At 41.5% G+C, this 26,005-nt stretch overlaps 1 protein-coding gene across 18 annotated transcripts in view; it reads left to right on the top strand.

The window, feature by feature from the left end:
- The window catches only part of nav1b (neuron navigator 1b), a 73,639-nt gene that overhangs the window by 28,003 nt on the left and 19,631 nt on the right, over positions 1-26,005 (top strand). For 17 of the 18 annotated variants that reach the window (XM_034584482.1, XM_034584483.1, XM_034584481.1 and 14 more), the window contains 4 exons: positions 4,630-4,732; positions 6,461-6,814; positions 23,039-23,183; positions 24,670-24,970. In XM_034584482.1, coding sequence (XP_034440373.1) covers positions 4,630-4,732; positions 6,461-6,814; positions 23,039-23,183; positions 24,670-24,970 — 903 coding nt within the window. Of the gene's footprint in view, positions 1-4,629; positions 4,733-6,460; positions 6,815-19,218; positions 19,398-23,038; positions 23,184-24,669; positions 24,971-26,005 lie in introns of those variants that run through there. The other variant, XM_034584498.1, reaches the window with a different exon arrangement.

Raw genomic sequence — 26,005 nt, 5'->3', positions numbered from 1 at the left:
TGCATTTTAATGAACACATCTGCGATCTAATCTGTTATCCACGCTTCGTTAGCCTATGTGGATGTCTATCACTCATTTTCGTCACAGTCAAAGCTATGCGAGATGTTTAAACGCTACAAGACACCATGGGCAGCAGCATGGAATCATTGCTCGTGTTTCTTTGTGATTTGAGTTTAAAACCACAAACCAAAAATTTCCAGGAGCCCTGCAGATTTCTGCGCCACACCCACATCTGCTTTATTCACCTATAATTGCAGAAAATTTGCAACTGAATGCCCTGGGCCGTCACATCTATTCCGCTCAATGTATTGCATTGAGCTCCATGATGTCTCCCCCCAAATCAATTGAAAGCCATTATTTCTCAAAAAGACGAGTTCATCATCCTACTGAATAATTTATCATCATTTACGATGATAATCCGGCGCGGGCCTTTGACACAAGTCAAGTGCTTTGTGCCCCTGAAAGGAAGAAGACTATGGAAAGAGAACATTTTGAGGGAAAGAGAATGGCAGCACTGATTATTGACAAGGAATGGAGACACGTATTTCTTTTATTTTAATAATAGCTATGTCATGTATTCAGTGAAGCATGTAGTACAGCAATGAAAGCTGTTATTATATTAGAGTCGACTTCCCCATGCATGTGCTGACTGTACTCGTACAGTGGGCATGCCTGTCACTGTAAATAGATCTTTTTATTCATACGCTGCTGTATATTTAAGGCCAAGTTAATGCTGAATGTCGACCTCTGCTCCTGCAGTACATCTCATTATGAGCTTACTGAAAGGATGCCTTTATAGCTATAAATAGAGGCTCTGTTGGTTTACCGACATGACATCAAGAATGGTCAACGTTCCTAACAGGCTCCTTTATTAAACTTTGTTAGGTTTGTGCACCATGGACGTCATACAACACTGGAACTCTGCATACCGCTGCCTCAGCACGAGACTCGCCTGCAGATGCTTAATAAAAACAAAACCACCTCTTTAAGATATAGGTCGAAGTTTTCCGTTCTTTATTGTGCAGCAAATCCTGTTTAACTCCTCCCCTTCATGTGGAGCAGTCGAGTTTGCACTGGGAATAAATCAAATCACTTTCCATATTTTTTCAATGATGAACGTACTATGACAAATATACCTCAGGTTATTAGGACGGCAGAGTCATATCCACTGAGACAGCAGTGGATTAAAGTGGTGCAGGCAGCAGTACTCATGGAAACGCTCTTTTTTTTTCTTCTTTTCTCTAGACAATGAGGAAATGAGCAAACCTCATTTCAATGTAATTGTATGTGATCTGTCATGCAAGATGTCCACAAGCAAAGCACTGGCCCTCAGAGACTGTATATAGACTCAGAGGAAAACACACTCCTCCTGCGGGACAAGGAATAATCATAGAGTTCTGCAGGCGTGCAAGGTCACAATGTTGACTCTCAAAAGTCAGAGCGAGATGTCATTGTTAAGTATTTTTGGATTATGTATTAATTGGATAACATGGAGGAAAACGACATGCAGCCTCAGATCTAAATTGTTAATTCCTCTCTCTCTCTCTCTGCTTCTTATTACTTGTAAGAAATGTTATGCAAGAAAGAGAAGTTGGGGTGAGATTGAACAGGAGCACGTAGACTGTAGTCTTGTTTTTATGATCAGCAACAGAGATAAAAACACAAACTGATATGAAAGCATTTAGATAAAGAGGTTAAATGCCTTCTCAAACCAAACCAAACCAAACTTGCAGCCACTGATCATGCAGCTTGCAAACATGTTTTATAATTTTTGTGTGTGTTGGGTTATGTTATATTTTCTTTGTAACAATGTATTGTGGCCTTTTTTTAGCTTAGAAAAGCCTAACTAGGGACAGGGATTGCAAATAAGCCTTGGCTAGATATCCTGTCCTATCCTACAGACGTGTACAATTTTCTTTCAATCCGGTTTTAAATGTTTCTCTCCATATTCCCTATCAAAATAACAAATGTATAAAAAAATCTGAAATGATTTGATGCTACTACTTTCAGGAAAACTTTAGCCAATGCTGCAACACAACAGCACAACACAACATGGACCAGTGAGCCATTTTGTCTGCAGTCATTAAGAGCTGAAACTATTTATTTTAAAAATACTATTTTGAATATGAACTGTACGAGAGGTGAATTTAAAAAAAGCAACCGCCCACTTTTGGCTCCTTTGTGAACCTCTGAATGTTTCCTCTTATCGCAGCCCACACACTAGTTTCCACTGTATCACCTGCTATTGTGAAAAACTCTTAGCTACAAAAACTTCATCCTCCTCTGAAGCAGCCTTTTTTCTGTTCTGTTTCTGTTCCTCAGTGAAACGAGCTTTACAACAAACTGTGGATAAAGTCTATCTGTGTTTCCCCGATCATCTTGTTTATTCATGCAAATTATGCTAATGTAAAGATTTAATTGGCCCAACATCAAGAACATATAATGCTTTTCTAAGGTTAATTATCGAGGGCCTCTGACAATATTCGAGACTAAATGCTGCTCGACTTCCTTCTGCCTCTGCTCTGTGTAAATATGGAGCACTTCATGTGGTGTTGCATCATTCATGGGTCTTTCCCGCTTTAGATCTGCTTCAGTATTCTATCCAGGTTTTTCCTGTCTCTGTATTTGAGGCATCACTGCAATGCAGGGTGCCAGAGGACTGTCATTCACTGCACAGGAAGCACATTGAATACAGGATATAATGCTAAATATATCCAATACAGATGTAGCTATTCTTCCCTGAATAGAATAAGCAGTATTACAGAATAAGAATGTGATTATGTGGATGTGATGTGATCGAGTTCAAGATTTGTATCCAATATTTGATTGCAGCCATTATAACATGATTAAATTGTCCCTATAATGGTTGAGTAAAGGAAATACCATAGTTTTGGTGAGTTAGAGCACACGTCGCAATGCTTGTAGAAAGAAAACTTGTGTGTGAACATAAGAAAGTCAGCAAACAAGAAATATAAACATCATAAACTTAATTTCTAGTTGAAAGTTGTCGGGGGAGGAGACACTAAATTACCTCTCAATAACAGTTAAGAATCTTACAATAAAACCAGATTAACCACCCTCGACGACTATTGAGCACATCTCACATATTTACTGTTTATCATTTATTCAATCGCATTGTGAAAAACAAGTGGGCAAAATGTTTTATTGATTTGATTGAAGGAAGTTGCTGAGAAATACTGTGGATGACGCTGATCATGGAAAGACAGCAAAACCCTGTTAGTGTCCAAAATCGCTTATTATTTCTGCTAATAATCCCATAATGCAACATTTGTTAGTTATTCTGCAAAATTGTGATTTATTCGTTCATTTTTAGCTTCATGCTTGTTACACCATGAACTGATCTTTCTGTTATAAGGAGTAGTGGATGAGTAAAGTGGTTTGGGACACAGCCACCGATATAATTCGATTGGTGGATCTTTCTCACGATAATTTCAAGATTTTTTAACCTGACCTGTTGTTCTTGTGCACTTGTGAATCAATTTGCAAAGATTTCTGTTCCGGGGGAAAGAGCACGGGTTCAATAATCCCAGAGTCACAGTTTAATAGTGTTTGCTTCTGTCCAGCTCAGAGTCATGAATTATAAATGTCTGTGCTTGTCAATATTGTACATGTACAATACACAACTATATTGTATTCTACTAAGATGCACATGCTTCCAATAGACTTAATTGATAGTTTATTCTCTGTCTGAAACCATAAATGTGAAGTCTTTGGAGTTTATACTATTAAAATCCGTTTATATAAAGTTCTGGAATGAACAAGCCCCGGTTTCTTTACACACTGGGCCCCACATGTCTACTTCTAGTTTTGCATAAGGGGTCAGGCATGTGGTTTGAATCTGTTTATTGTGTGTGTGACACTCACAGTTCACACCCTCTAATTATTCCAGCAGCCTCTTATGATAACACCACATTATTTGACATACACTCCCCTGACATCATCGCCTCTTCTGCAGCTTTTTCAGTTTAATGCACCGAATGTAATGTCTCTGCCTGAAGGCGTTTTGTCTCCACACACTTCAGGGGGAAAACCCCACCTCCTCTCGGATTGTCTCACTATCTGCAGCTAACACAACAACACTCCTAATTGTTCTGTGTTATTGAGGTGATATGGTCGCGACCCACTGACTGGACACTTTACATTGCACACAGCTGAGGTGTGGTGAAATGGCTCTTATTGCTCTGACATCACACTCTACACATCAGAAAAATAAAAGCACTGTACCTGACATAAAAATACCTCAAAAGAGATCCTGGTGTGGCATGAATACATCCCCCTGGTGGTCGAGTAGGTCGCAGTCCACCTTTCAATATTAAATTTTCAGGATGTACCATGTCAGAGCAGAGGGGGGTAGAGCTGGAGTGAAGCGGCCCATGGAGTGGGATTAATCTGCCTAATGATGTGAATGTACTTTGGCTGCGCGTTTACAAGGAAGACACCTGTCACATCAGTCCAGACACGAATAATACGAGCATGTGCAGCCAATAAACCTGTGTTTTCCGCATGACCTCTCCTAAAACGCACACACACACACACACACACACACACAGTAAAACAAAGCAATACTGCATCTTTTATAAACGTTTGCTGTGCATGACTGACCCACAGACCCCGAGTCTCAGAGGAAACGGACGGTGCAGAATGTCCTCGACCTTCGCCAGAATTTGGAGGATACCATGTCCAGTCTGCGGGGGTCCCAGCTCAGCCACAGGTAACTGCACTACATCTGCATTTGAATATTGTGTGTTGTTCCTCAATGGTGTGTCCCACGTCCCTGGTTAATATCACGTTTAAACCCCAGCAGTTCATGTTCTGTTGATAAGATCTTAGGTTAAAACAATAGAACCAAATGCTGTGTATGATTTAACCCAAATGGAAACAATCTCAAACGTTGATCTGGCTCATTGGATCGATACATAACGCAGTCATGTGTAAACAGACGCTTGGAGACTGGCCACCTGTTGCCATCTGGCTTCCATCCTTCTCAAACAGCCTCTTTTTCTTGGTCGTGACCTCATTCCAAGGCATTTATCTGTTTGGCTCACGCAGGCGAAAGAGGCCCCCCCCGGCATCCATGTGTTGCAATGGCCACAACATAATCAGACACTGGCAGAGAACAAGTCTTTATTTCATTTGGACGTTTAACCTTGGAATGAAAAATGCTTTGTTTAAAAAAGAATAAAGGGGAAAATTGATGCATATATCGATGTTATCTTACATTCCAGAGCATTTCTGCATTAACACCAAATCAGTTATATCTGTGATTTGAAACAGACTGTGTTCACACAGCGTCGTCCGAATCTGCCAGAGATATGTTTTGAGTGTCACCGTTATATATCTGTCCCGCAGAGACAGACATTTCCTCAATTTATCATTTTTTCAAATATTGGTATTGACCTCTAAAATGTAGCTTTAATGCGTCATAGCTTCTACAAACAATAAATACAGAAAAACTAATTACTGTGAAATATTGGAACCTTACATTCGTGACATTGGCTCAACAATGTTAATAAATGCTTGAAGAGACTGTAAATATCAGTAGTCATCATCTTGATCATTCAGACGATTCATGGACAAAAGTAAAATTCTCCCCCCGTCACTTTCCGTACTGGCACCACTTGGCCTCCATATGGATGAATTATCCATCAACAATGGATAAAAATACCCACATGGTCGTAGCTCGTGCAATATTTATTTGGGTGAGTTGGTACATTATGTAATCAGCAGACCCAGAAGACGCTTCCAGCCATTTGGAGGACATTTCTAACCCCGACCCTGATCCACTTACTGGAGAGAATTGGGAAAACTGGGATGCACGTTAATGGCCGATGGTAATAGTGGTGTTGGTATTTGCAGCATCGCTAAGGACTGCGGACACGTAAAGTGGAAGTCCTTGGTGTCTGCTAGTGAGTGTGACACAGATGCCATGTAAAGACAGATATCAGGTCGTCTTTGTCTTGGGGTTCTGAGATGCCACATGTCTAGCTTCAGGCCCTGGAGACAATATGGCAACTGCTGTGTCTGACTCAACAGCGACTCGATGCCACTAAAGTGTTTCTGACGGAGAAAGAGAAATGTTTTTTTCTCTGGTCTCATCCTGTTACATTTTTAATCCCGCCAAGAAGTTTTGGTCTGTGGTTTTTTGTTTGTCTGTTGGTTTGCAGACTTTTTTGCAAAATCTACTGGACGGATGAAACATGGGGGAAGGATGTGATGTAAGAACCCAAAAATGTTTGGTGCAGACCCGAATCAAGGGGGCGGATTGTGAGATGGAGGATTTGGCGACATTTTCTTTCATTTCTTAGAGAATAATTCATGGATAGTCATGATAAAATCAGACATGTTTAGGGGACTGATACATATTCATGTTGGACAATGTCGTCTAAATGCCTCAAACATGCAAAGGTAACACGGATCCTCCCCCCATGTGTCTCTCCAGCTGCCTGGAAAGCAGTAACGTGGGATATGACAGTGACGAGACCAACGCCCGCAGCATATCCAGCATGTCCAACCGCTCCTCCCCTCTCTCCTGGCGCCACGGCCAGTCCAGCCCCCGTCTCCAGGCGGGCGACGCCCCGTCCGCCACAGGTGGAGGATACCAGGGGAGTAAGGCCGCCTCCCAGTACACGGCCCACACGATGCCGGCTCGCACCCCGGGCCGCCTCAGCAGCGCGTCTCGCATCGAGCTCATCGAAGGCCTGGATGACGGCGACCTTAAGTCTGGTTATCTGAGCGACAGTGACCTTCTGGGAAAGAGCCTGCCGGATGACGATGACGACAACCTGGCTAACGGGTAAGACGGTGTGAGGATAAGCATGGGTTTGAGCCTTTTGTTACCATGACGACGTGAGCCAAGTAGGGACTGCAGGGCGGCTGGATGCCAGTTTGTCCTCTCAGCCTCTACCTTGTGACTTTGAAAAGGTCAGCGGGCAGTTCCTGTCGAATTTCATTTCACTCTCGGGAGTCGAGCTGATTGACCTCCTGCTGTTACTGCTGGATATTGTGTCATGCCACATTTCTCAATCTCATTTTTATCATTCAACTGGTGCCAAAAACTTTTGTGAAGGGAATTATATTATTCTATCATGGTGGGTTTGTGCTTTGTCTTTGACATCTGACTTGTTGCACTTGGCAGGCTCATCAAAGAGCTTTCATCTGCAGTCTGGCTCTTTAAGGATTTCTCAAAGTGCTCATGACAGAGGCAGCTTTTTTCTTTTTTGCTGACTCTGACTGAATGCCGAGAGAATTTATCAGGTTTATACAAAGGAGTATTAGGGCCAAATCAAGAAAAAGAAAATTGTAGATTTCAAGAATATGTACATAACATTGCGACAAGAAAGTTGCTAAAAGTAAAAAATTACAAAAATGAAATCAGAGAAGAAAGTCATAATGTTACGAGAATAAAGTTGTAATATGTGGTTTGCTCCTTCTTCCTTCTGGATCCAAAGTCTCATTGATTGATTCTTTTGAGAAACTTTGAAACCCCTTTGAATAAAACAGATGCAATCAAGCATTTACTCCTCCACACAAAAGAGGCAAATTCCTCTAGGTGCGTGTGGCATCAGGCCGAACCGAAAGAACAACCTTCTGGTTAGAGGATGACCGGCTCTATCCCATGATCCACAGTTACCTCCAGATATATAGCAAAGTATGACTTAATAACACGCCACCCATGCCTCATACAGGCTGATCCTCTGATATCCCCACTCTAACATGACTTCTCATAAATTTACGACTTTTTCTTGTAATGTTACGACTTTATTCTTTTTCCTTCAAGTGGCCCTGATACTCCGTCGTAGGTTTTGCACAACAACCGCCCTCTTGCCTCTTGACTGCGTCTGAATCTTGTGACGACTTTGTCAACAGGTACGGAAGCAACAAATAGTTTAGATCAGACGTTTGACAATATTTTGGTATTTTTCGTGCCACATCTTGCAGTCGCTCCCTTTTGCGCCTCTCCTCCCTGCTCTTTGCCTTCACCCTTTCAACCCTCCTCCAACAATCTTTTGTGCGTCTTTATCTAATTCCCTCTCTGAAGTTGACAACTGACAGCGAGCGTCAGAGGGAGAGAGGGAGAGAGGGAGAGGGAGAGGGAGAGAAAGAATCCAGGACAGTTCTCTGGTGTGGTTTAGCAGCTTTATCTCTGTTGCACATGCAGTGGGATTTAGGCTCAGCCCCTAGAGCGCTCACCAGGGCCTGCAAGCCGGGTCACGTTCTTACTACAGAGCGCAGTAATTAGAAAGAAAAAAAAAAAGATGACACATTTTACACGAGAAGAAATTAGAGCAAAGAAGAAAAAGTGTCGAAATGAGGTGGGTCAGTTTAAGTGAAGGGCTGTAACAACTGGGAGGATAAATGAAGGAAGGAACGAATGAGAAATAAGAGGAGTTCTACATATCTAATGATTTTTTAGAAATCTCTGTATGTGAACTCACAAATCTCTTCATCTTATCAGCGTCACACTTGGTCATGTGTTTTGTTCAAAGCCCAAGCAAGTTGAATTTGGGGCAATTTGGACATATATGTTCTATATTGATCAATTTTGGATTAGCAGGTGACCAGCGCTCTGCAGCATGGGCAGCTTGGGCTCATCAACACAAGTGACGTTGTTGATAACGACAACTGATTCTCTACTTCAGGGTTCCGTGTACTGAGTCAAGCTTCACTGAACTTTGAATAAACAGACGAGCAGGTCTGTGTGCAGCAGGGATCTGTGAACTGAGTCCTGCTGCAGGTATTTTCTTGCCACAGCTCAATTGCTGCTTTAATAGTTTGATAGAAAGCTGCAACCAACATTACCTCAGGCCAAACAAACAGGTCTACAACGGGCACTGCACTATAGCTTCAAAGAATAGAGAGAGATATCAAATAGAAATGGACGATTACCTCCATGTGTACAGGTTTAGCTTTTTGGGAGCAGAGAAGTGAAAAGGATCAACTCTGATGGGGTCGGGATTAAATGAGGATTTTGTCATTATGGGTCCGTTCCTGCACAGTAACATCCACGCACCCGAAATCCACTTAAATCTGACCTGTATTTTGTCCTGTTCCTCGCCACCGCCGCTCTGCTCTGATTCAAATTCATGTGTGTGAGGTGAACGTTCAACCCCCCCCCCCCCCTCCCCCTGCTTTACAACACCACGGGCAACAGAGATGCTAATCATTTTTACGTAACCAGTTTATTTATTTATTTTCAGAAATGCCTTGTCATGCTCAGAGTTTGCCGCCAATGCCGACAGTCCCCAGACTCGCCGATTGTTACGGCTGATCCCGACATGAGATTACCACCATTTGCAACAAGAGGATTATGGGTGTGTTTGGATGCATATGCCATAAAAATAACCAGGCCAAAACTGACGGAGATATAGAAATACAGCTATTTTCTCTTTGACTTGTGCAGCTTGCTTGCTTTTTCTTTCAAGATAAAACAGATCTTTTATGCTTTACTGTTTGAATTAGTTTCAGTGGAAGGTACTCCTTATCATTTTTGCAAGAATGCTGGAATCCTCTATATCAAGAGTTAATCCCACATCATAAATCCTTTTGGTGTAGATGATGAGCTAATCTTTTTTTTTTTTTTTCTTTTAAAGCAAAACCAACTGCTCCTGCAAAGTCTGGTGATACATTTGCATTCCTACTGTACATCCCCCTGTCACACATTCACAGCTCGGCTCATTGAGAACCATTAGTTACGAGCTCTCGGAAAATAGATCAGGCTCCTCCTGCGTAACCATGGAAACCAGCTGGAAATAGGCTGTTAGGGAGAGGTGCGAAATCGGCTCCCTGTTTTACTACAGCCCCACTTTTAAATTCTCATACATTTCATTGGATTTAATTATCTCAAATTAGCCCCTAGCATAATGAATATAAGTAGAGTGGGATTGTTTTCAGTCTAGTATGCTCGGATAGTTCAACAGCTCAAACAGTCTGGAAAGCCACGGTGAAATAATAACATGTTGTTGATTGTCTCTTTTTATATGAGACGGTGGAGCAGAATGTTACAGCGGCGCATCACCCGTCGTCTAATGGATATTGATTAACCCACAGCAGACGGCACTGGCTATAGCTAAGGCTAAATGTATTCACGCTGACAGTAATCACTGCTGCTGTGTGTCAGCCTCATCAATAACCTGAGGCCACATACATCCCGTCTTTCCATCGGAGAACAATGGTCACATCTCCACAGCGACACACAGATTATTGATGGTCGGGTTCGTCCCAGTTAAAGGAGAAATTATTAACGAGGCCGTATATATATATAGCCCTTCTGTTGCTATTGATCTGTTACCAATTGTTATCATTGTAAATATGTTGTAACATAATAAACCATAAATACCTGAGATAAATTTCTTGAGATAAACTTTTTAATATTTGATAATCAGATTGATAGCATAGCAAACATTTCCCCCTTTACAGATATTGAACTTGAACACTATTACGTGATTTTTCACCAATAGGGGCCTGATACACTCAGTGGCCACCGTATCAGATACAACTGTAAAATCGAATTTAATCCAAAACGGCTCAAATAGCCACAAATTGCTGCCTGTAGAGATTTCTCTTGATTAGTGCAGCTCATTCTGGCTTCGACCAATGAGCTGAAAGAGGCTTAAATCTAGTAGAGCTGCAGAGTTTATTTGTCAGTGATTCCTGGGTTCGTAACACATTTTTATTAGATATTGATTCATTTTTTGCATTGATGAAGCCTTAAAAATTAGTTTTCTTTGTGGCTGTGCATTATAGTGCAAGAAAAAGGGTTTTATTATGTTTTGTCCACCTCACTGATGCATCCTAATATAATGAGATCCATTATATTACCGTTGAGTTGTATCACTGCGTCTTTAACACTATTTACATTTTTAAAAATCTAATTCAACGTATTTATCGTTATAGGCCAGTTGTATTAAATTGCACTATGCACAGCGGTTGCTATTTGTACGGTCGATTAACAGTTTCCTGTCGTGGAGAACTCTTTACTGTCTGTACCAACTGACATTTACAGTATATTATTACAATTATTCATCATTCTGCATCTCCCTCATAAGCCTGTCTGCTTGAATCACTGGCTGGCATTTAATGAACTGGAGACCTCCACCTCTCAGCGAGTGAGTTCCACGTGTCGGAGGAATGTCGAGATGGCTTCTCATCTAGCCCCCAACACGTCTGACCACGCCAAGAATCATAACCGTTTCCTTCGGCTACATTCCACACACCATACTGGCAAAGGTCAACCATCAGTCATATGATATCATCCGACTGCGAGCCATACTTTAAGTGCTGGTTTATGAGCGGACCGGTAATCACATTTTATTATTGGTGTATGGTTGACTTTTTCCATCTCTGGCATACAAATTATGACTCGTATTCAGCGTGCAGTGTCATTTCTGTGGTGCTCAGTCAATCACGGTTGATGTTTTACAGGCACTCCACTGTAGTTTAAGTAAGAAGTTTGGTTCCGGTTGATTTCCTATGTCTAATACAGATGTTCCCTGGCAACATTACTTGTTTTTTCCATAGTGTCATTTAGTTGGTGGGATGAACACGAGCCTTAATGTTTGTAACAGAACACAATAATTTCACAGGAGGACCAATATGCATCTGACAGATTTATGGTTTATCTTGGCAGGTGAGTAAGTGTGAGAGGTTGGAAGATATGAATGAAAAACAGGCAGATACCTGTCAGTATTTGGTTTAGATCCAAACTCTTGACTGAGGATGGAAGCAGCGAACGGGGCTTTCCTGCATCAGAGAGCTACTGATGAGTGCAGAGCCTCTTAAACAGCTCAGGAGCTGCTTTACTTCAGCTTTTGTTCCACAAAAATGTTTTTAGTTCATCGATCACTCTCCGTACCTGAAACACTAGAACACTAACACTTAGTATCGTTGTGTCAGAATAATCCATAACGGGTCAGCGCTCTTAAACCAAAACAAGTCACTGAAAGGAGCTAAAATGGGGGGAACTTCAGCCGATTATCACTGTTTAAAAAGATGGACGACATGACAGCGGCCCAAATGTGAAGCCAAAGCGTCTATATCGCCCCCTTCTGGTTGGCTTTATATAGTTCATAAACCCTGCCACCTCTATGTAAGTGACTGGTGGTATTCGATGGGACCTCGATACCACGGCTCCGTCCCCTGATCGCCTCGTATCTGAGATATTTTAGCTTCATTATTGGACAGTGGGAGGAAGTGAAGAGGCAACCTCCATCTTTACATACAGTCTCTACATTTAAACATCTATTTTGACAGAGCCAGGCCATTGTGTCTTATCTCTAATGTATATGTTGCTATTGTAAGGAGATATTTTGTCATAATATAACATATAAATATAAATTATTTGGCTCCAGCTCCCCCTGCAACCCTCAACAGATAAGCAGTATGGATAATGGCTGAATGAAATGGATGGATATTGAATATGCTATCGATATGATGGAGAATATAATTTTTTTTACGAGAACCACATTAAATGGTTTTACTGTTATCGTGTTTTTAATCTGGCAAATCCTCTCGATCCCATAACGGCAACCATATGCTGCTCGTAGCCTCACACATGACAGGGGACAAAGCACAGTTTCATCACAGCCGCTGCATACAGATTAGACACTGTGGGAAAAAGAAATGGTGAAGGTGAAACAAAATGGCTCGTTTACTGTCCTGCTCTCCTCTGGGTAACCGAGGGGTTTCGAGGTAGAGGACTAACACGTATCTGGGGAGATGTGGACTGTACCGGCTCGTGTTTCTCTATTGCAGCACACAGGCAGCAGCAATGCAGTGCAGAGAGAGAGAGGAGCCTCGTTCAGCAGCATCACACCTCTGATCATGCGGCAACATGGCTCGGGATGTGCTGCCATGGCAACCGGCTTCCACTGACCCAGTGATGGGCTGCCTTGTGTGTCAGTGGGATAGCTTTTGAACCTCTGTGTGTGTGTGTGTGTGTGTGTGTGTGTGTGTGTGTGTGTGTGTGTGTGTGTGTGTGTGTGTGTGTGTGTGTGTGTGTGTGTGTGTGTGTACATTGCTCGCTCAGAAAACATAGAAATAAAACAAATAGAGAATGAGAGGGGGACAGAGTGACACTGATGGATTGACGCAGAGAGAGACTGGTGTGAAGCCGGCATGCTAACCACCTAATTACATCGTTGTGTAATTGTCATTGTGGGGGTGAACCGTCTGCCTGACAAGCTATTGTTTTTAATTTCCATTTGTGTCTTGTTATTTCCCAGATTAACAGTAGCTCTGCTTGTGGAAAATGATGATCAACCAATTCTTTCCTGAAATCTCTTTACTGTCCTCACGAGCACTGCATTGCTCTCTTTCCCTACATTAGCTTAGTTTTCTCTTCAGGCAATGTCATTTCCATGGTAACAACAACAAAGCTTTTTAGTGAGTGGATGTGTTAAAGTGCTCAGCGTGTACAGTATGGACGTGTGCATGATTTAAAAATACAAATATTGGAATACTTTACAGCCTCTATCATGGAAACTGTGCTTATCGACAAACGACACAGAAATGGTTTGGTGCAGTCATCTGATCTTGGATCTGTGCCTCTGGCTGTCTCGGTTTAATTTCCTCTTCCTGCCTGTGTTAGACCTTCGTTCAGTCACTGGGAGCGACCATGACTGATGAAACCCCACACGCGTTCTGACCCACTTATACTCATCTGTACAGGAACCGGGCTGTGGCCGCCCTGGTCCACTTTACTGAGACCTGGGCTCTGTCCTTTATGGGCTGTGGCTCAGTTAGAAGGGGATGTGGTTTTTCTGGCCTCTGAATTCTATGCACACTCACGGGAGGGGACACACATTATTACCTCAGACGAGAAGATTATGTTTTTGTCTTTCTTTGTCTGTTTGTGAGATTTTTAGCAGGTTTACACAAAAACTTCCCAAAAACACTTTGTGGGGAGGGGTAGCTCCATGACCCAAAGAAGAATCAAATCAATTCTGATGCGGTCTCAGTTCAGAGGAAGGATCCAGGAATTCTTTCTATTTACTTTGTTTAATATTGCGAGATTTTTCAACATTTTTGTTTATTACCCAGGGACTCATTCATAGATCTTGATGAAAACGATATATTTAGGAAACTGATATCTATGACTTTGTTAAATTTGGTGTTGCTTCATTGAATTTTAGGGAACTTGACAGAGGTATGCACTCTATGGAGGGGCATTCTAGTTTGTTTGATTGTTAGCAGGGTTACGCAACAGTTGCTACACAGTTAACCACAAAACTTGATGGAAATCACAATAAAAAATCTTGTTTTGTGAATTTAAATGTTGGGACTGTTGGGTCTTTGCGGAGATATGTGCTCATATTAGTAACATTCTCTATTTTTTTTATGTTTCCTTGGAGCTGACATTTCAACGCGGTCGAAAACTGAGCAATAATAAAAAGTTCCTCCCCTAGATCCAGCTGTGAGTTACTGTTACACACAGACCCCCAAGGTCATCAGCTGTAGCACATCTGGGGTCAACATGGAGCTCTCCCTCCCCAACAAAGGTCGGAGGAAAATACTAGATCCACGCGTTACCTCACCGTCACCCACCCCCTCCACACCAAACCTGCCCCCACCTCCACTTGCATCCTCCGCCACATGAATAATGGACCATTACAGCTGCACCCCAGGGTTTGTGAATCATGCCTGTATCATGTCTGCGTGTGGTCACCAGGTTGTGCAGTCTGGATTCCACCAGTGTATAATACTCAGCCCCGGGTGGAAAATATGACACAGCTGCAGTTTTTTTTCCCCACAATGTTATGTTTTAAAATATAAATCATATGGAACCTGCTTAATCCAGCGTTACCCTTTCATATCTGTGTTTGTTGGAGTTGGTACAGGAATGTCAGATTATCTGCTTAAAGTGTGACTGCGCTGGTCTGTGTTTTTCCGATTAGTTGTTGCTTTGAGTTGAACTTGGCTCTGCTTCAACTCTGCGTTATCTGAAACTGCACGACTCAGACAGCGAAACGGTTCAAAATCCAATATTTAAGTCCAATATCAATCAAGTTATGAATCTGGCTGAGGGGAGCTGAGGTGAAAAAAAGACGAAATAATACACCATTATGCAAGAACAGCACAATATTCCAGACTATCGCGCTGTAAATGTGTCTGACTGTTGGTCTCAGGAGGAATTTTTGCATCAGCTGTTTTTTGGGCTACATCTGCGTTGGGGGGGTATTTTTCTGTCTGAGGTCGAAGGAGACTGCATGTGCATTTATTTTTTCCACTTCGATAAACAGACGACGAGTCCATTTCCCGGGCCCTTGCGGAGATGGATGGGTCGGTCGGTCCCAGGCACGGCCGCTGATGCATCTTAGAGCTGTTTACTAGAATGATTTAACTCCCCAGTCCTATTCACCTGGGTGTGTTCGTGCACGGAACAGTGACACTGTGCATGGAGAAGATCAGAGACGTGCTCACACACACAAAGCTTCTCTGGATTCTCTGGATCATTTTTGAATGAATAATAATAAACAGACATAAATCACCGAACAGGGTTTTTTTTTTCCCCTGTGATGCTGGTTTTCTGAAACAGTTCCTGTTCCACTGAACTAAAGTGGAGGAATGTCTCCTTCTGAGTATCAATGGGGTTGAAAAGTACCATTTTCTTCCAGAGCATGTAGAGACCCAACTTTAACTCACAGAGCCTCCTGCTGGATATCTGATGTCATGACACCACATAGAAACAGCAGCACAGATCAAATCCAGATTCACCACCTTATTTTAACCTCCTGTAAGATTTACACTTTTGGATTTGGATACTGAATTCATATTTTATGACTGATATTGGAAACTTTAGCATTAAAAGCTATTGTGGTTCCCCCCAACTTTTTCTTCTTCTTCTTCTTCTACTTCTTCTTCTTCTTCTTCTGACCTCAGGCTGTTTTCACAGTGCAAACTAAGCCTCTCTGATCCAATCAAGATAAATCCTAATGCTGCAGTGATTCTCAGAAAATACAGTAACATGCCCCAAACTTTGTGGCAACAGTTTGACGAAAGCTTTTCTTTTCTTTTTTTTTTTTTTACACAACATTGCTCCCCATACACGCACATCCCAGTTTATGTTCATGTTTCATGTTAAGAGATTGTCAACAGTCAAACGTAAAACCTCATTGTTCACATAGCAACATACTTTAGGTCTCACGATTTATAAAAAAACATGTTTTCATCCTGCTCTCTGTTGAAAATTGACTCTTGTCTTGGGCTTTTGCACAAACAAATTCGAAAACATATATTTTTAAAGGACCTTAAGAGAACTTGAGATTTCATGTCTACTTATTTCCTACAATATATATTTTAAATAAATTTTAGACTCGTGTATTGCATCATAGTTTACAGCACCGGGGGGGTGGGGGGGCACAACAGTAAAGGTCAGATCATGAAAATGATTTCCTGTCTGGTGCCCTCAGTAAACACAGTGAAGGTCCTCATGGTGTTTTAACTCCACCCTGATGGGCTCAAATCACTGTTTTTCCACTGTGTAAATACTGAGACCTGGTGATGCATGGTCACACAAGTCAATGACCTGAGCAAACATACTTGGGATGTTTCTGACACAAGCCTTGTGGTTATCGGTGTGGAACAGCTGTGACTATACAGCACAAACATGACTTCAAGCCTTTTTTAGACAAAAGTGTGTTTGGCAGCTCCGCGACTCGGCCGAGATAAACAGGACACGTGAAAAACAGGGTTCCTTTCCTTTTGTACTGTAAACTGTTTACTTCAGTCATCTCTATTGGCAGATGAATGAGCGTCCAGAAAAAAATACAGTTTGGAAGTAGCCAGGTGGTGTTAAAGCAGAAATGTCTGTGAGCAAAAAAAAGAAAGAAGCAAAGCTCCTTCTCGGATTTTGATCAGAAGAGAAAACTAGAGGCAGACACAACAAGCCTGTATCAAACCATTGTCTCAGTCTGTTAAAGAGACGTTGGAAGAATTTGTTTGTGTGCGAATCTCGTACACACACCAACTGCAAAACAGCTGTTTGATTTTTCACAAAAAGTAAAAACCACACTCATCTAAAATTCCATTGAAGCTGACTCTGCGTTTGTATTACAAAATGTGGCTTGATGTGGAAAAGCCGAGAGAAAACTGTGAGGCCGAAACACCACAGAGAAGAAAATAAGTTTGTACTGTTCAAAAGTGCTTTTGTTGTTGCCTCTGCCAAGGAGGTGGTTTTAACCCCTGTCCGTTTGTTTGTATGTTTGTAATTGCAAGGAAGAATACACACACAACAAAAAAAGAAAACCTCAACAGATTACCACTGAACTTAGTGGAAAGGATGCGGTTTGGGTCCTAATGAGCATTTTTCCACATTTTTGTTGATTTTCCAGTGAATAATTCATGGGTCGTGATGGAAAAAACATGTTCAGGAAACTGATTCCTCTGATTGTGTGAAATTTGGTTCAGCTTGATCGAATTTCAGGGTTCTGTTGGGCCTCGGCCGAGCTTTCCACTCCACTAAGTGCCATGCTATACTTGGTTTGTTTGTAAACAAGAGTATGAAAGAACTACTGGACAGATTTCCACAAAACTTGGTGGAGTGATCTGGTTCAGTAAAGAACCCGGTACGTTTTAGTGCAGATCCGGATTAGAAGGTGGATCCATTGCGGGATAGGGATTCTTTTTCTTTGTTTGTTTTTGGACATTTTCACTGTTGCATGGACCTTGATGGAAAAAATGAAGACCCATAAGGTAACTGATATCTATGAGTGTGTGCAATTTGGTGTAGGTTGGTTAGGTTGGTCCTGAGCGGAGGTATGGAATCTCCTTTCTGGTTTGTTTGTTTGAAAGCAGAATTATGCAAAAACTACTTGACAGATAGTCACGAAACTTGTTGGAGGGAACAGGTTTTTTCTTTAACATTACGATTTTCAACATTTCAGTTGATTTCTCAGAGAATAATTCATTGATCTTGATTTAAAAACAAGTCCAATGAATTGAATTTAAACGTGGTTTCATAAGAAGTGGACTGTTGGGCCTTGGCAGAGGTAAGAGAACCCTTCTAGATTTCAGTATTTTTGACTTTTTTGGGAATGGCTCCTGTAAAATGAAACGAGGATTAGGTTATGTACGATCTTTTCTTCCTACGTTTTGAACCTAAAAAATAATTCCAGCTCGACTCACCCTGAGCTGACTGTGATGGAAGACGTGTGCTGGGTGTGTGGGATCTCTTTTGGCCCAGGGAGGCTTTTACCTCCTGGAGTGGTTAGTTTACAGAGCAGAGGCTCTGGTGAGATCATCACCGTGGGATCTGTTCCACTGCTAATGAGAAGGGGAGGGAGGTTTTCCAAGGCTACTCATGCCTCACTGGAGGTCCTCGTGTCATGTGTGGTTTCGTGGTTGCCCTTGCAGTGATTCAGACTTTACCTTAAGCTGAGTTTTTCCAGCTCGGCCACAGAAGGCAATGTGTGAAGAAAGAGCAGGTTTTTTTTATTTTTAGGGACATCAATTATGGTCATCATCTCTTAAACATAAAAGGAAGTCTCATGCTTGAAAGGTCTTTTTATGAGCTTTTAAATGTGTCTTCTTAAAGTTTAAATCCTTGAAAATGACCTAAAAAATCCTTACTTGACAAACGGCCAAGGCTATTTTAATCTCAGAGATTTATTTCACGGCGTTTGTTCAGCTTGAGATGGACCCAACACTGTTTACATTGGATCCGGTGAGTTTTAGTGACTCATACTTAAAAACAACAAGAAGAGAAAGAGACACTGCCAAACAACCTGGAAGAAAGTTGGTCGTAATATCCGTTAATATCTGCCCAGAGCTTTTGGCTGAAGTGGAAAAGTTGACTACTTAAGGACCTGATTTGACCCTTCTGACAACCGCGGGGCCGTTCTCAACCATTTTCATCTTCCTCTTCCTCTTCTTCTTATTCATCTACCTCTTCATATTCTTCCTCTTCCTCTTGATCTTCATCTAAATCTTCTTCTTCTTCTTCATTTTCATCTTCTTCATTTTCTTCTTCTTCTTCTTCTTCTTCTTCTTCTTCTTCTTCTTCTTCCTCTTGATCTCATTCTTAATCTTCATCTTCTTCATCTTCCTCTTCCTCTTGATGTTCTTCTTCTTCTTCTTTTTCTCCTTCTTCCTCTTCCTCTTCATCCTCTTCTTCTTCTCCTTCTTCCTCTTCCTCTTCTTCCTCTTCCCCCTTTCTTCCCTCTGCTGTCACGGGAGGGGCGTGTTGTCTGCCCAGTGGCCGGCTGCCTCTCCCTGCTCTCCGGGTGAAAGCACTGAGGGTCTCGGTCTCTGGCAGCGGAGGATGTGAATTTAAATGTCCGCTCACTGAGGATCCGGGGAAGTTAAGTTCTCTCTCTAATGAGCGGCCGTGTTTTCCCGGTGAAGGCGTCAGCAGCCAGAAGGACTTTGCTCTTCACGTCAAGGTAACGAGGATGTTTTACAGCTGCGGGTTGATATGATTCAGCGGCTTTTTCTAACGGATCCGACGGTTAATGGCGGCGAGTAATACATTTATCCTCTATTTCTCTATCAACGCCTGGTTTTTAACGTTATAGTAAAGTAACGTTAGCCGATTAGATAAACGTAAGTAGAAGATTAATTCGGCTTGCTTGACAACATTTTTGGTGTTTTAATAACGACGTTACACTTAATTAATTAGTTAATTCTCTGATTTTACAGTGGAGTTTTGTCTCTTTTCAAATTATAGTAAAGTAACACTAGCCTACTAATTAATTATAGATAGACTATTAATTCGGCTTCATTCACTGTGTTTTCAGTGTTTGAATAACGACATTACACTGTAATACTTTGATTTTACAGTGGAGTTGTTTTAAGTATTTACTTTTAAGTCAAGTAACACTGGCAGATTCATTAAGGATAAATAGATTAATTCGGGTTATTGTAATGTGTTTGAATAATGACATGACGCTGATGAAGTTGAATGAGATTTATATGTCGACACCCTGGTTGACACTGATTTGGAACTAAAACTGGATAATATATATAATCTATATATCTGTGCTGACAGATTTTATGGATCTGTATAATAGTGGATGTCTCCACCATTCAATCAGCCATAGACATGACTGTGCAGGAGCCTTGTCTTTATGGTCCTGATACACAGAGAGTAAACCCAGAGCCAGAAGTGAACATCATACTGAATCCTTCCTGTGCACTCAGACATTATTAAATCTGCTTTTATAGATTAATACTGATCTGGTTTCAACTTGTCTTTATTCTTCCGCTTGCTCCATCTTTGCTGTGTCTCCCACAAATCATACCGACAGATTTGTAGGACTTTCCATGCAAAATACTTAAATGATAAAGAGCTGTGGCTCAGGAAGTAGAGCGTCCACTATAGCCAGACGGTTGGTGGTTCGATCCCCGGCTCCGAAGTGTCTTTGGGCTGCATACTGACCCCGACACTGACGACTGTTCAGTGATAGAGAAAAGTGTTGCACATAGATTCACTGTGTGAAAGGTAAAACTCTTTGAGTGGTCATGAAGACTTGAAAAGTAAAATAATGAAATCCTAAAAGAGATGAGAAAAGGATAATGATAGAATGCCAAAGAAGATGTGAAAGGGATAAAGCTAAAATGAAGATACAATAATGAAATGCAAGAGTAAGTAAAAAACAGAGGTAAAAAGTTGCGTATTAAAGTGCAAACAATTCTACTAAAGTAAGTAAGTTGATGATTCAATAAGTAAATCAAATAGAATACGAGGATTATATCTGTAAAAACAACAATGCAGTGATTCTTGCCATAGTGGCAGCCAGCTTGTGTGTGTGTGCGTGTGTGTGCGTGTGTGTGTGTGTTTTCACTGATGCTGATTGCAACGTCTCCGACCTGCTCCACCCCACCAATCATCCCCAGATTCTTCTTAAATCACAACATTTTCACTGCAGCCCAACTCAAATAACACCGTGGACGCACAAATCAGAGAGACGTTGGAGTAATGCCACTGAAAACAAAATTTTTAATTGCCACCCTATGCATGAAGAATGCACTTTGCTGGTGCGCTCCCACCCTCTCGCTGTCTGGATTTCCCCCCCGAGAGCTGACAGTTTGGCTCGTAACGCCGACAGCCCGCAGGCCCTCCTGCCTCCTCTCGCGCTGACATCCCTGTGGGGTTTATTCATGGCCGCTCCGTGGCTCCTGACAGAGGTGGTATTGTTCAAACATACCACGAACATCTGCACTCAATGTAAATCAAAACTTATTCTCCTTATTGATGGTATGTGAGAATATATAAAAAAAACATTTAAAATCAAACATTTATTTTAGGTTTTTTCTTTTTCCCCCTTCTCATGTCAAACTTTCCCACTGAGCTCATGTATCTGTGGCCGCAAATCTTTAATATATCAGAGTTTTCAAAGCCAGCATGAAGTGTCAGCGTATACGCGACTACAACTCAAATCCAGCCGTGTGATTAAATCCAGTTCTGAATGTGGACGGGGCCATTTTTGTCTCCCTGTATTTTTCTGTGTAGCTCCGTGTTCCGTGCCTCTGCTAATTACAGCCTGCACAGCCACAAAGAGCATTTTCATTTCAGCGGGGGAAAGTGAGGAAAAGGGGGAAAAAGAACTGATCCAGCTCAAGCAGCGACTTTGCATTTAAAGGGTCTTATTAATGTACCTTTTTCCACTGTGCTGTGTTTTTATGCGCCAACACAAATTTGATTACCACCCGTGGTTGCCAGAAGAAATGATGGGGGAGCATAGTTACACAAAACCCAAACTGGACGTGCATTTATCTCACAGGAGATATAATTTTTAGACCCAACGAGGCATTATTGCTCTTCTAAAGCGCATAAAAATGTTTTACTGTTTCATTGCAAACTCCCCTTGGACTGCGAACTGTAATGTTTCGGTTGACTTAGAGGCTGCAGCTCCAAGTCTGCATTCTAATTATCTTTCAGTATGAGTGCAAGTAGATATCTGATGCCCCATTGACCAGTTTTGTTTCCACTGTGCCAGGACTATCCGTCCCTGCTTTGCTTCTTCAACAGGCCGCTCATTGCAGCATCTGTTTCAAGGCGATGTCGGGCGATTCAGGGTGGATGGAAGGGTCAGGGAGCCTGTCACTCTGATTTCTCTGCGTCTTTAGAGACCAGCAGACTGCTTTCTAAACCCCCGAACTGTCAGAACACATACTTTTTTACTCGTCATGATTTATCTGCACATCCTGTAAAGATTCTCTTGAAGCTACAGTTAAAGGTGGCCGTCGTTTGACTTTGTTTAAACATGGCTACATTGAGGTAGTATTCTCGAAACAATCTTAGATGAAAATGTGAAAAAACTTGAATCCTACTTATATAGATGTTTGGGGGCGGATACTGATATATAAGAGTAATTGGCAATGATTCCTTAGACATCCTTATCAAACGTTTATGACAAAGGCTTTATATTTTACAGTTTATTGGGCAAGAGGTTGGGTCTATAGAACTTGAATGAAGAAAACGTTTTATTAAATAATGCAAACATAAATGCATCTTTTCTGCATTGTTTATTCTGTGAAATAAAAGTTTTCATATATACCAATGTATCTGTTATAGGCTCATATCGGACACTTTTATTGGCCAATCGATAAATCGTTACGGCTCGAGAAAATACACAAAGAAAAATAAATCTTCTTCCTCCCATAATGCAGCTCATTAATGATTCAAACAGGATGTTCAGACAAATGGTCACAAGTTCAAATTACTTTTTTTTTCTCATCAGCTGTTATGATGTAGACAGTTGGCTGATAAATGACTTATGGTTTATCTCAGTCAAACTGAAGTGTCCACTCCTGAAGGGTTTGTTCGCCATATGTCCTGGAGCTCTGATGTATGAGTTGAACCAAATCAAAGCAGCTGCAGCCATGTTGGAATTACCTGCTTGTTTGAGCACGTGGCCTCCTCCATAGACAACTTATTGCAGACAGATGGACGTATCACTGCTGCAGCCAGCTTTATTTCATCCCTCCCAACACATTTCTGCAGCTTTACCTACTGCACATTCACCTGGTTGTCAATTATTTGAATTTGTTTTGCTAACTTGTCATCCATGTATGGTTTCAGCTGGGACGAGAGCAGCTCCATAAGCAGCGGCCTCAGCGACGGCGATGGTTCGGACAACCTCAGTTCAGAGGAGTTCAACGCCAGCTCCTCTCTCAACTCCCTCCCGACCACGCCCCTGGGCTCCAGACGCAACTCTTCGGTCATGGTGAGCTGAAATACTGTCGCTCCAACGACCGTGTGGTGACGTTTCCTTTTCCTTCGCCTTGTTTTGTTTGGAAAAAGCGGTAGCTAAAGAAAGTGATCTGCATTGTACTGTGTGTTAAATGTGAGTTGACAAAGGGCCACAGGAAGAAGCCACAGACCTCACCTCTGTCATTACGCTGGAACGACAGACACACACAATCTGTCACAGTGCAAAACATCCACTGCACAAACACTGAAAACGGAAGTAGGAGACATCTTGGGTTCAGTAGATTTACTCTAAAAGAACAATAGTTTATTATTTATGGTTCCACGAGGGCGACACCCAGTGGCAGGAAGTATTTTGTTTTTGGGTTGTTTGTCCATTCCAACCCTTGTGAACACAACATCTCAATAACGCCTCATGGGAATTTCTTAAAATTTGGTACAAATGTTCAGTTGGACTCAAGGATGAACTGATTAGAACTTGGTGGTTGAAGGTCAAAGGTCAAAGTCACTGGGATCTTACAAATCACATTTTCGGTCTTATAAACACTTAGAGGGAATTTCAGATAAACTGATTGGATTTGAGGGATACAATTTCAAGGTCACGTTGTCCTCACAAAACACGTTTTTACCTTTAACATAATATCTCAAGTGCCTTTAGGAGATTTCTTAAAAATCTGATCAGTTGTCATTTGGACTCAAAGATGAACTGGTCAGATTTCAGAGGTCAAAGGTCACCGTGACCTCATGAGTTCGGGGGAAAAAAACATGTCGATTAAAACTGCACTGGCAGACGCATACAACCGCAGGGTGGAGACTCTAGTTATAGATTGTTTTTTTTAATGAGGAAGAAAAAGTAGATGTAATTATAAATTTTGACTTTTAACTTGGCGACTGAACTTTCTATGTGAAGAAACCACAAGACATTGTAAAACTTGTCTGGAGGAGATCTTAACATTTATTTTAGATTCACTTTTTCAACAGTGGTAGTGGCTCCTACCTTGCTCCCAGGTTATTACAGGCAGATTGCTCACTGGGAAGAAATGAACATTAGTGGGACTCAATGAGCCATCTGTCGCTCTGGATCACATTCATATTGTGCCAAGAAGCAGCATGTCCAGTTTTGTCCCCGATGCTACCTCTTCAATGCACCACAGGGTCTTTCTCTTGTAGTGCAGCCTTCTTTTATTGTGTCTTCTGCACAGAAACACATTAAAAAATATATAGGCTTGACTTTTACTCTATTTTAAAATTTTCAGTTTTATCCCCCAACAAGCTGATTTATCTCTGAAAGTTTTGAATCAATAAACTTTTTTGGTTTTGTTTTCATTTTATTGCTTTCTTTCCTTTGTCTGTGTTTTTCTTGAATCCGCTCTGGGTATATCTATCTTACTCCTTCCCACTGGAATGCAGCTCAGATGAAACAAAGATTACAGAGCACAGCCAATTCCACAGATAACACGGACCATAACTGAAGGTTACCCCCCCCTCTCCTCTCTGTGCAGCTCCGCACTGATGCAGAGAAGCGCTCCATGGTGGAAAGCGGACTGTCTTGGTTCAGCGAGGATGGCAAAACCATCCACAAGCTGGAGAGCTGCAGCTATGAAACGGGGAGTCTCAAGACAGAGGCCCCGAGCAAGTGGAGGAAGAAGCCTCCAAGCCTCAGTGAAGATCAGGGGAGTAAAGGGGAACTGAAGAAGCCGCAGAGTTTGGGTCAACCAGGGAGTTTCAGGAAGGGTCGTAATCCCCCTGTGGGCGTCACCTCCCCCATCACCCACACATCGCAGATCATGCTCAAAGTCGCAGGTGAGATCTCATGATAACATGTTGTCACTTTTCATCTGCATGTTTATTTCTCTGTCTTTTTGTCTGATGTTCCTCTCATATTCAAATTCCTGGTGGATCACTGCCACTGTTAACTTGTTTTATCTATGGAATCTATGTCATCCATTATGTCTTTGTGTAACGAATCCAAACATAAAACAGAGTCTGTTTGTAGAGCAGCCAAACCGGATGTCTGCTTGGTGTCAAGATGAATAGAGAAGTGAACCCCTAAGCTCAAGCCAGGTTTTGATTTGTAACACGCTGCAGTATACTGATGAAAAAAATTCACCATGAAAAACCATTTTATTGTGGAAAAAAACCCAGCATGGCCCAAAGCCATGTTTCTTCCGAGGCCTGCAAAAGCCAGTGACTGTACAGAGACACTGTGTCTGCTGTCTACATCAACTACATTTATTTTTATGTCCTCTAATCCTCAAGAAAACAGTCCTTGATTAAATAAAGGGGTTTAAATTGAGATCCAATATCAACATTTTTCTTGACCTTCATTTTGCTTAATTTCAGCTTTAAAAACAAGTGATTATATAATTATTTCTGATTCTATGTATTTTGGCAGCAGGATAAAGGGAAAAAACGTACTTAGTGGATGGATTTTTTTTAGGCAAATGCCAAGTTAACAGATTCACATAAGACGTCAGATGTGTTGCTTTATTTTACTTTTTTAACTTTAATAGTAAAAAAAACCAACATAATTTACCCTCTTTCTCTCATCTTGTAATGTCTTATCCAGCTCTTACTTTTTGAGAGAAATGATGTATGACTGCTGATTAGCTATTTCAGTCTATGCATTCAATATAATTTATTGAGAACCTAATGATGCATTCATGTGGCCTAAGAATAATCAGAAAAAATTGTTTGTGACTGAGAAAATTCGTGGGAACACAACGTCAAATCAAAACAACAACTTGGAAAGTTGGCAGACATATTTGGTTGGCGAGTTGCTGACGTCATCACTTCAAAACCAATTTATATCATTTTACATCTCTAACTATTAGCTTT

The sequence above is a fragment of the Hippoglossus hippoglossus genome, chromosome 5 (genome assembly GCF_009819705.1).
Source record: "Hippoglossus hippoglossus isolate fHipHip1 chromosome 5, fHipHip1.pri, whole genome shotgun sequence".
Classification (NCBI taxonomy): Eukaryota; Metazoa; Chordata; class Actinopteri; order Pleuronectiformes; family Pleuronectidae; genus Hippoglossus; species Hippoglossus hippoglossus.
Note: the sequence above shows the minus strand (reverse complement) of the source record. Positions and strands in the feature narration are given on the sequence as shown.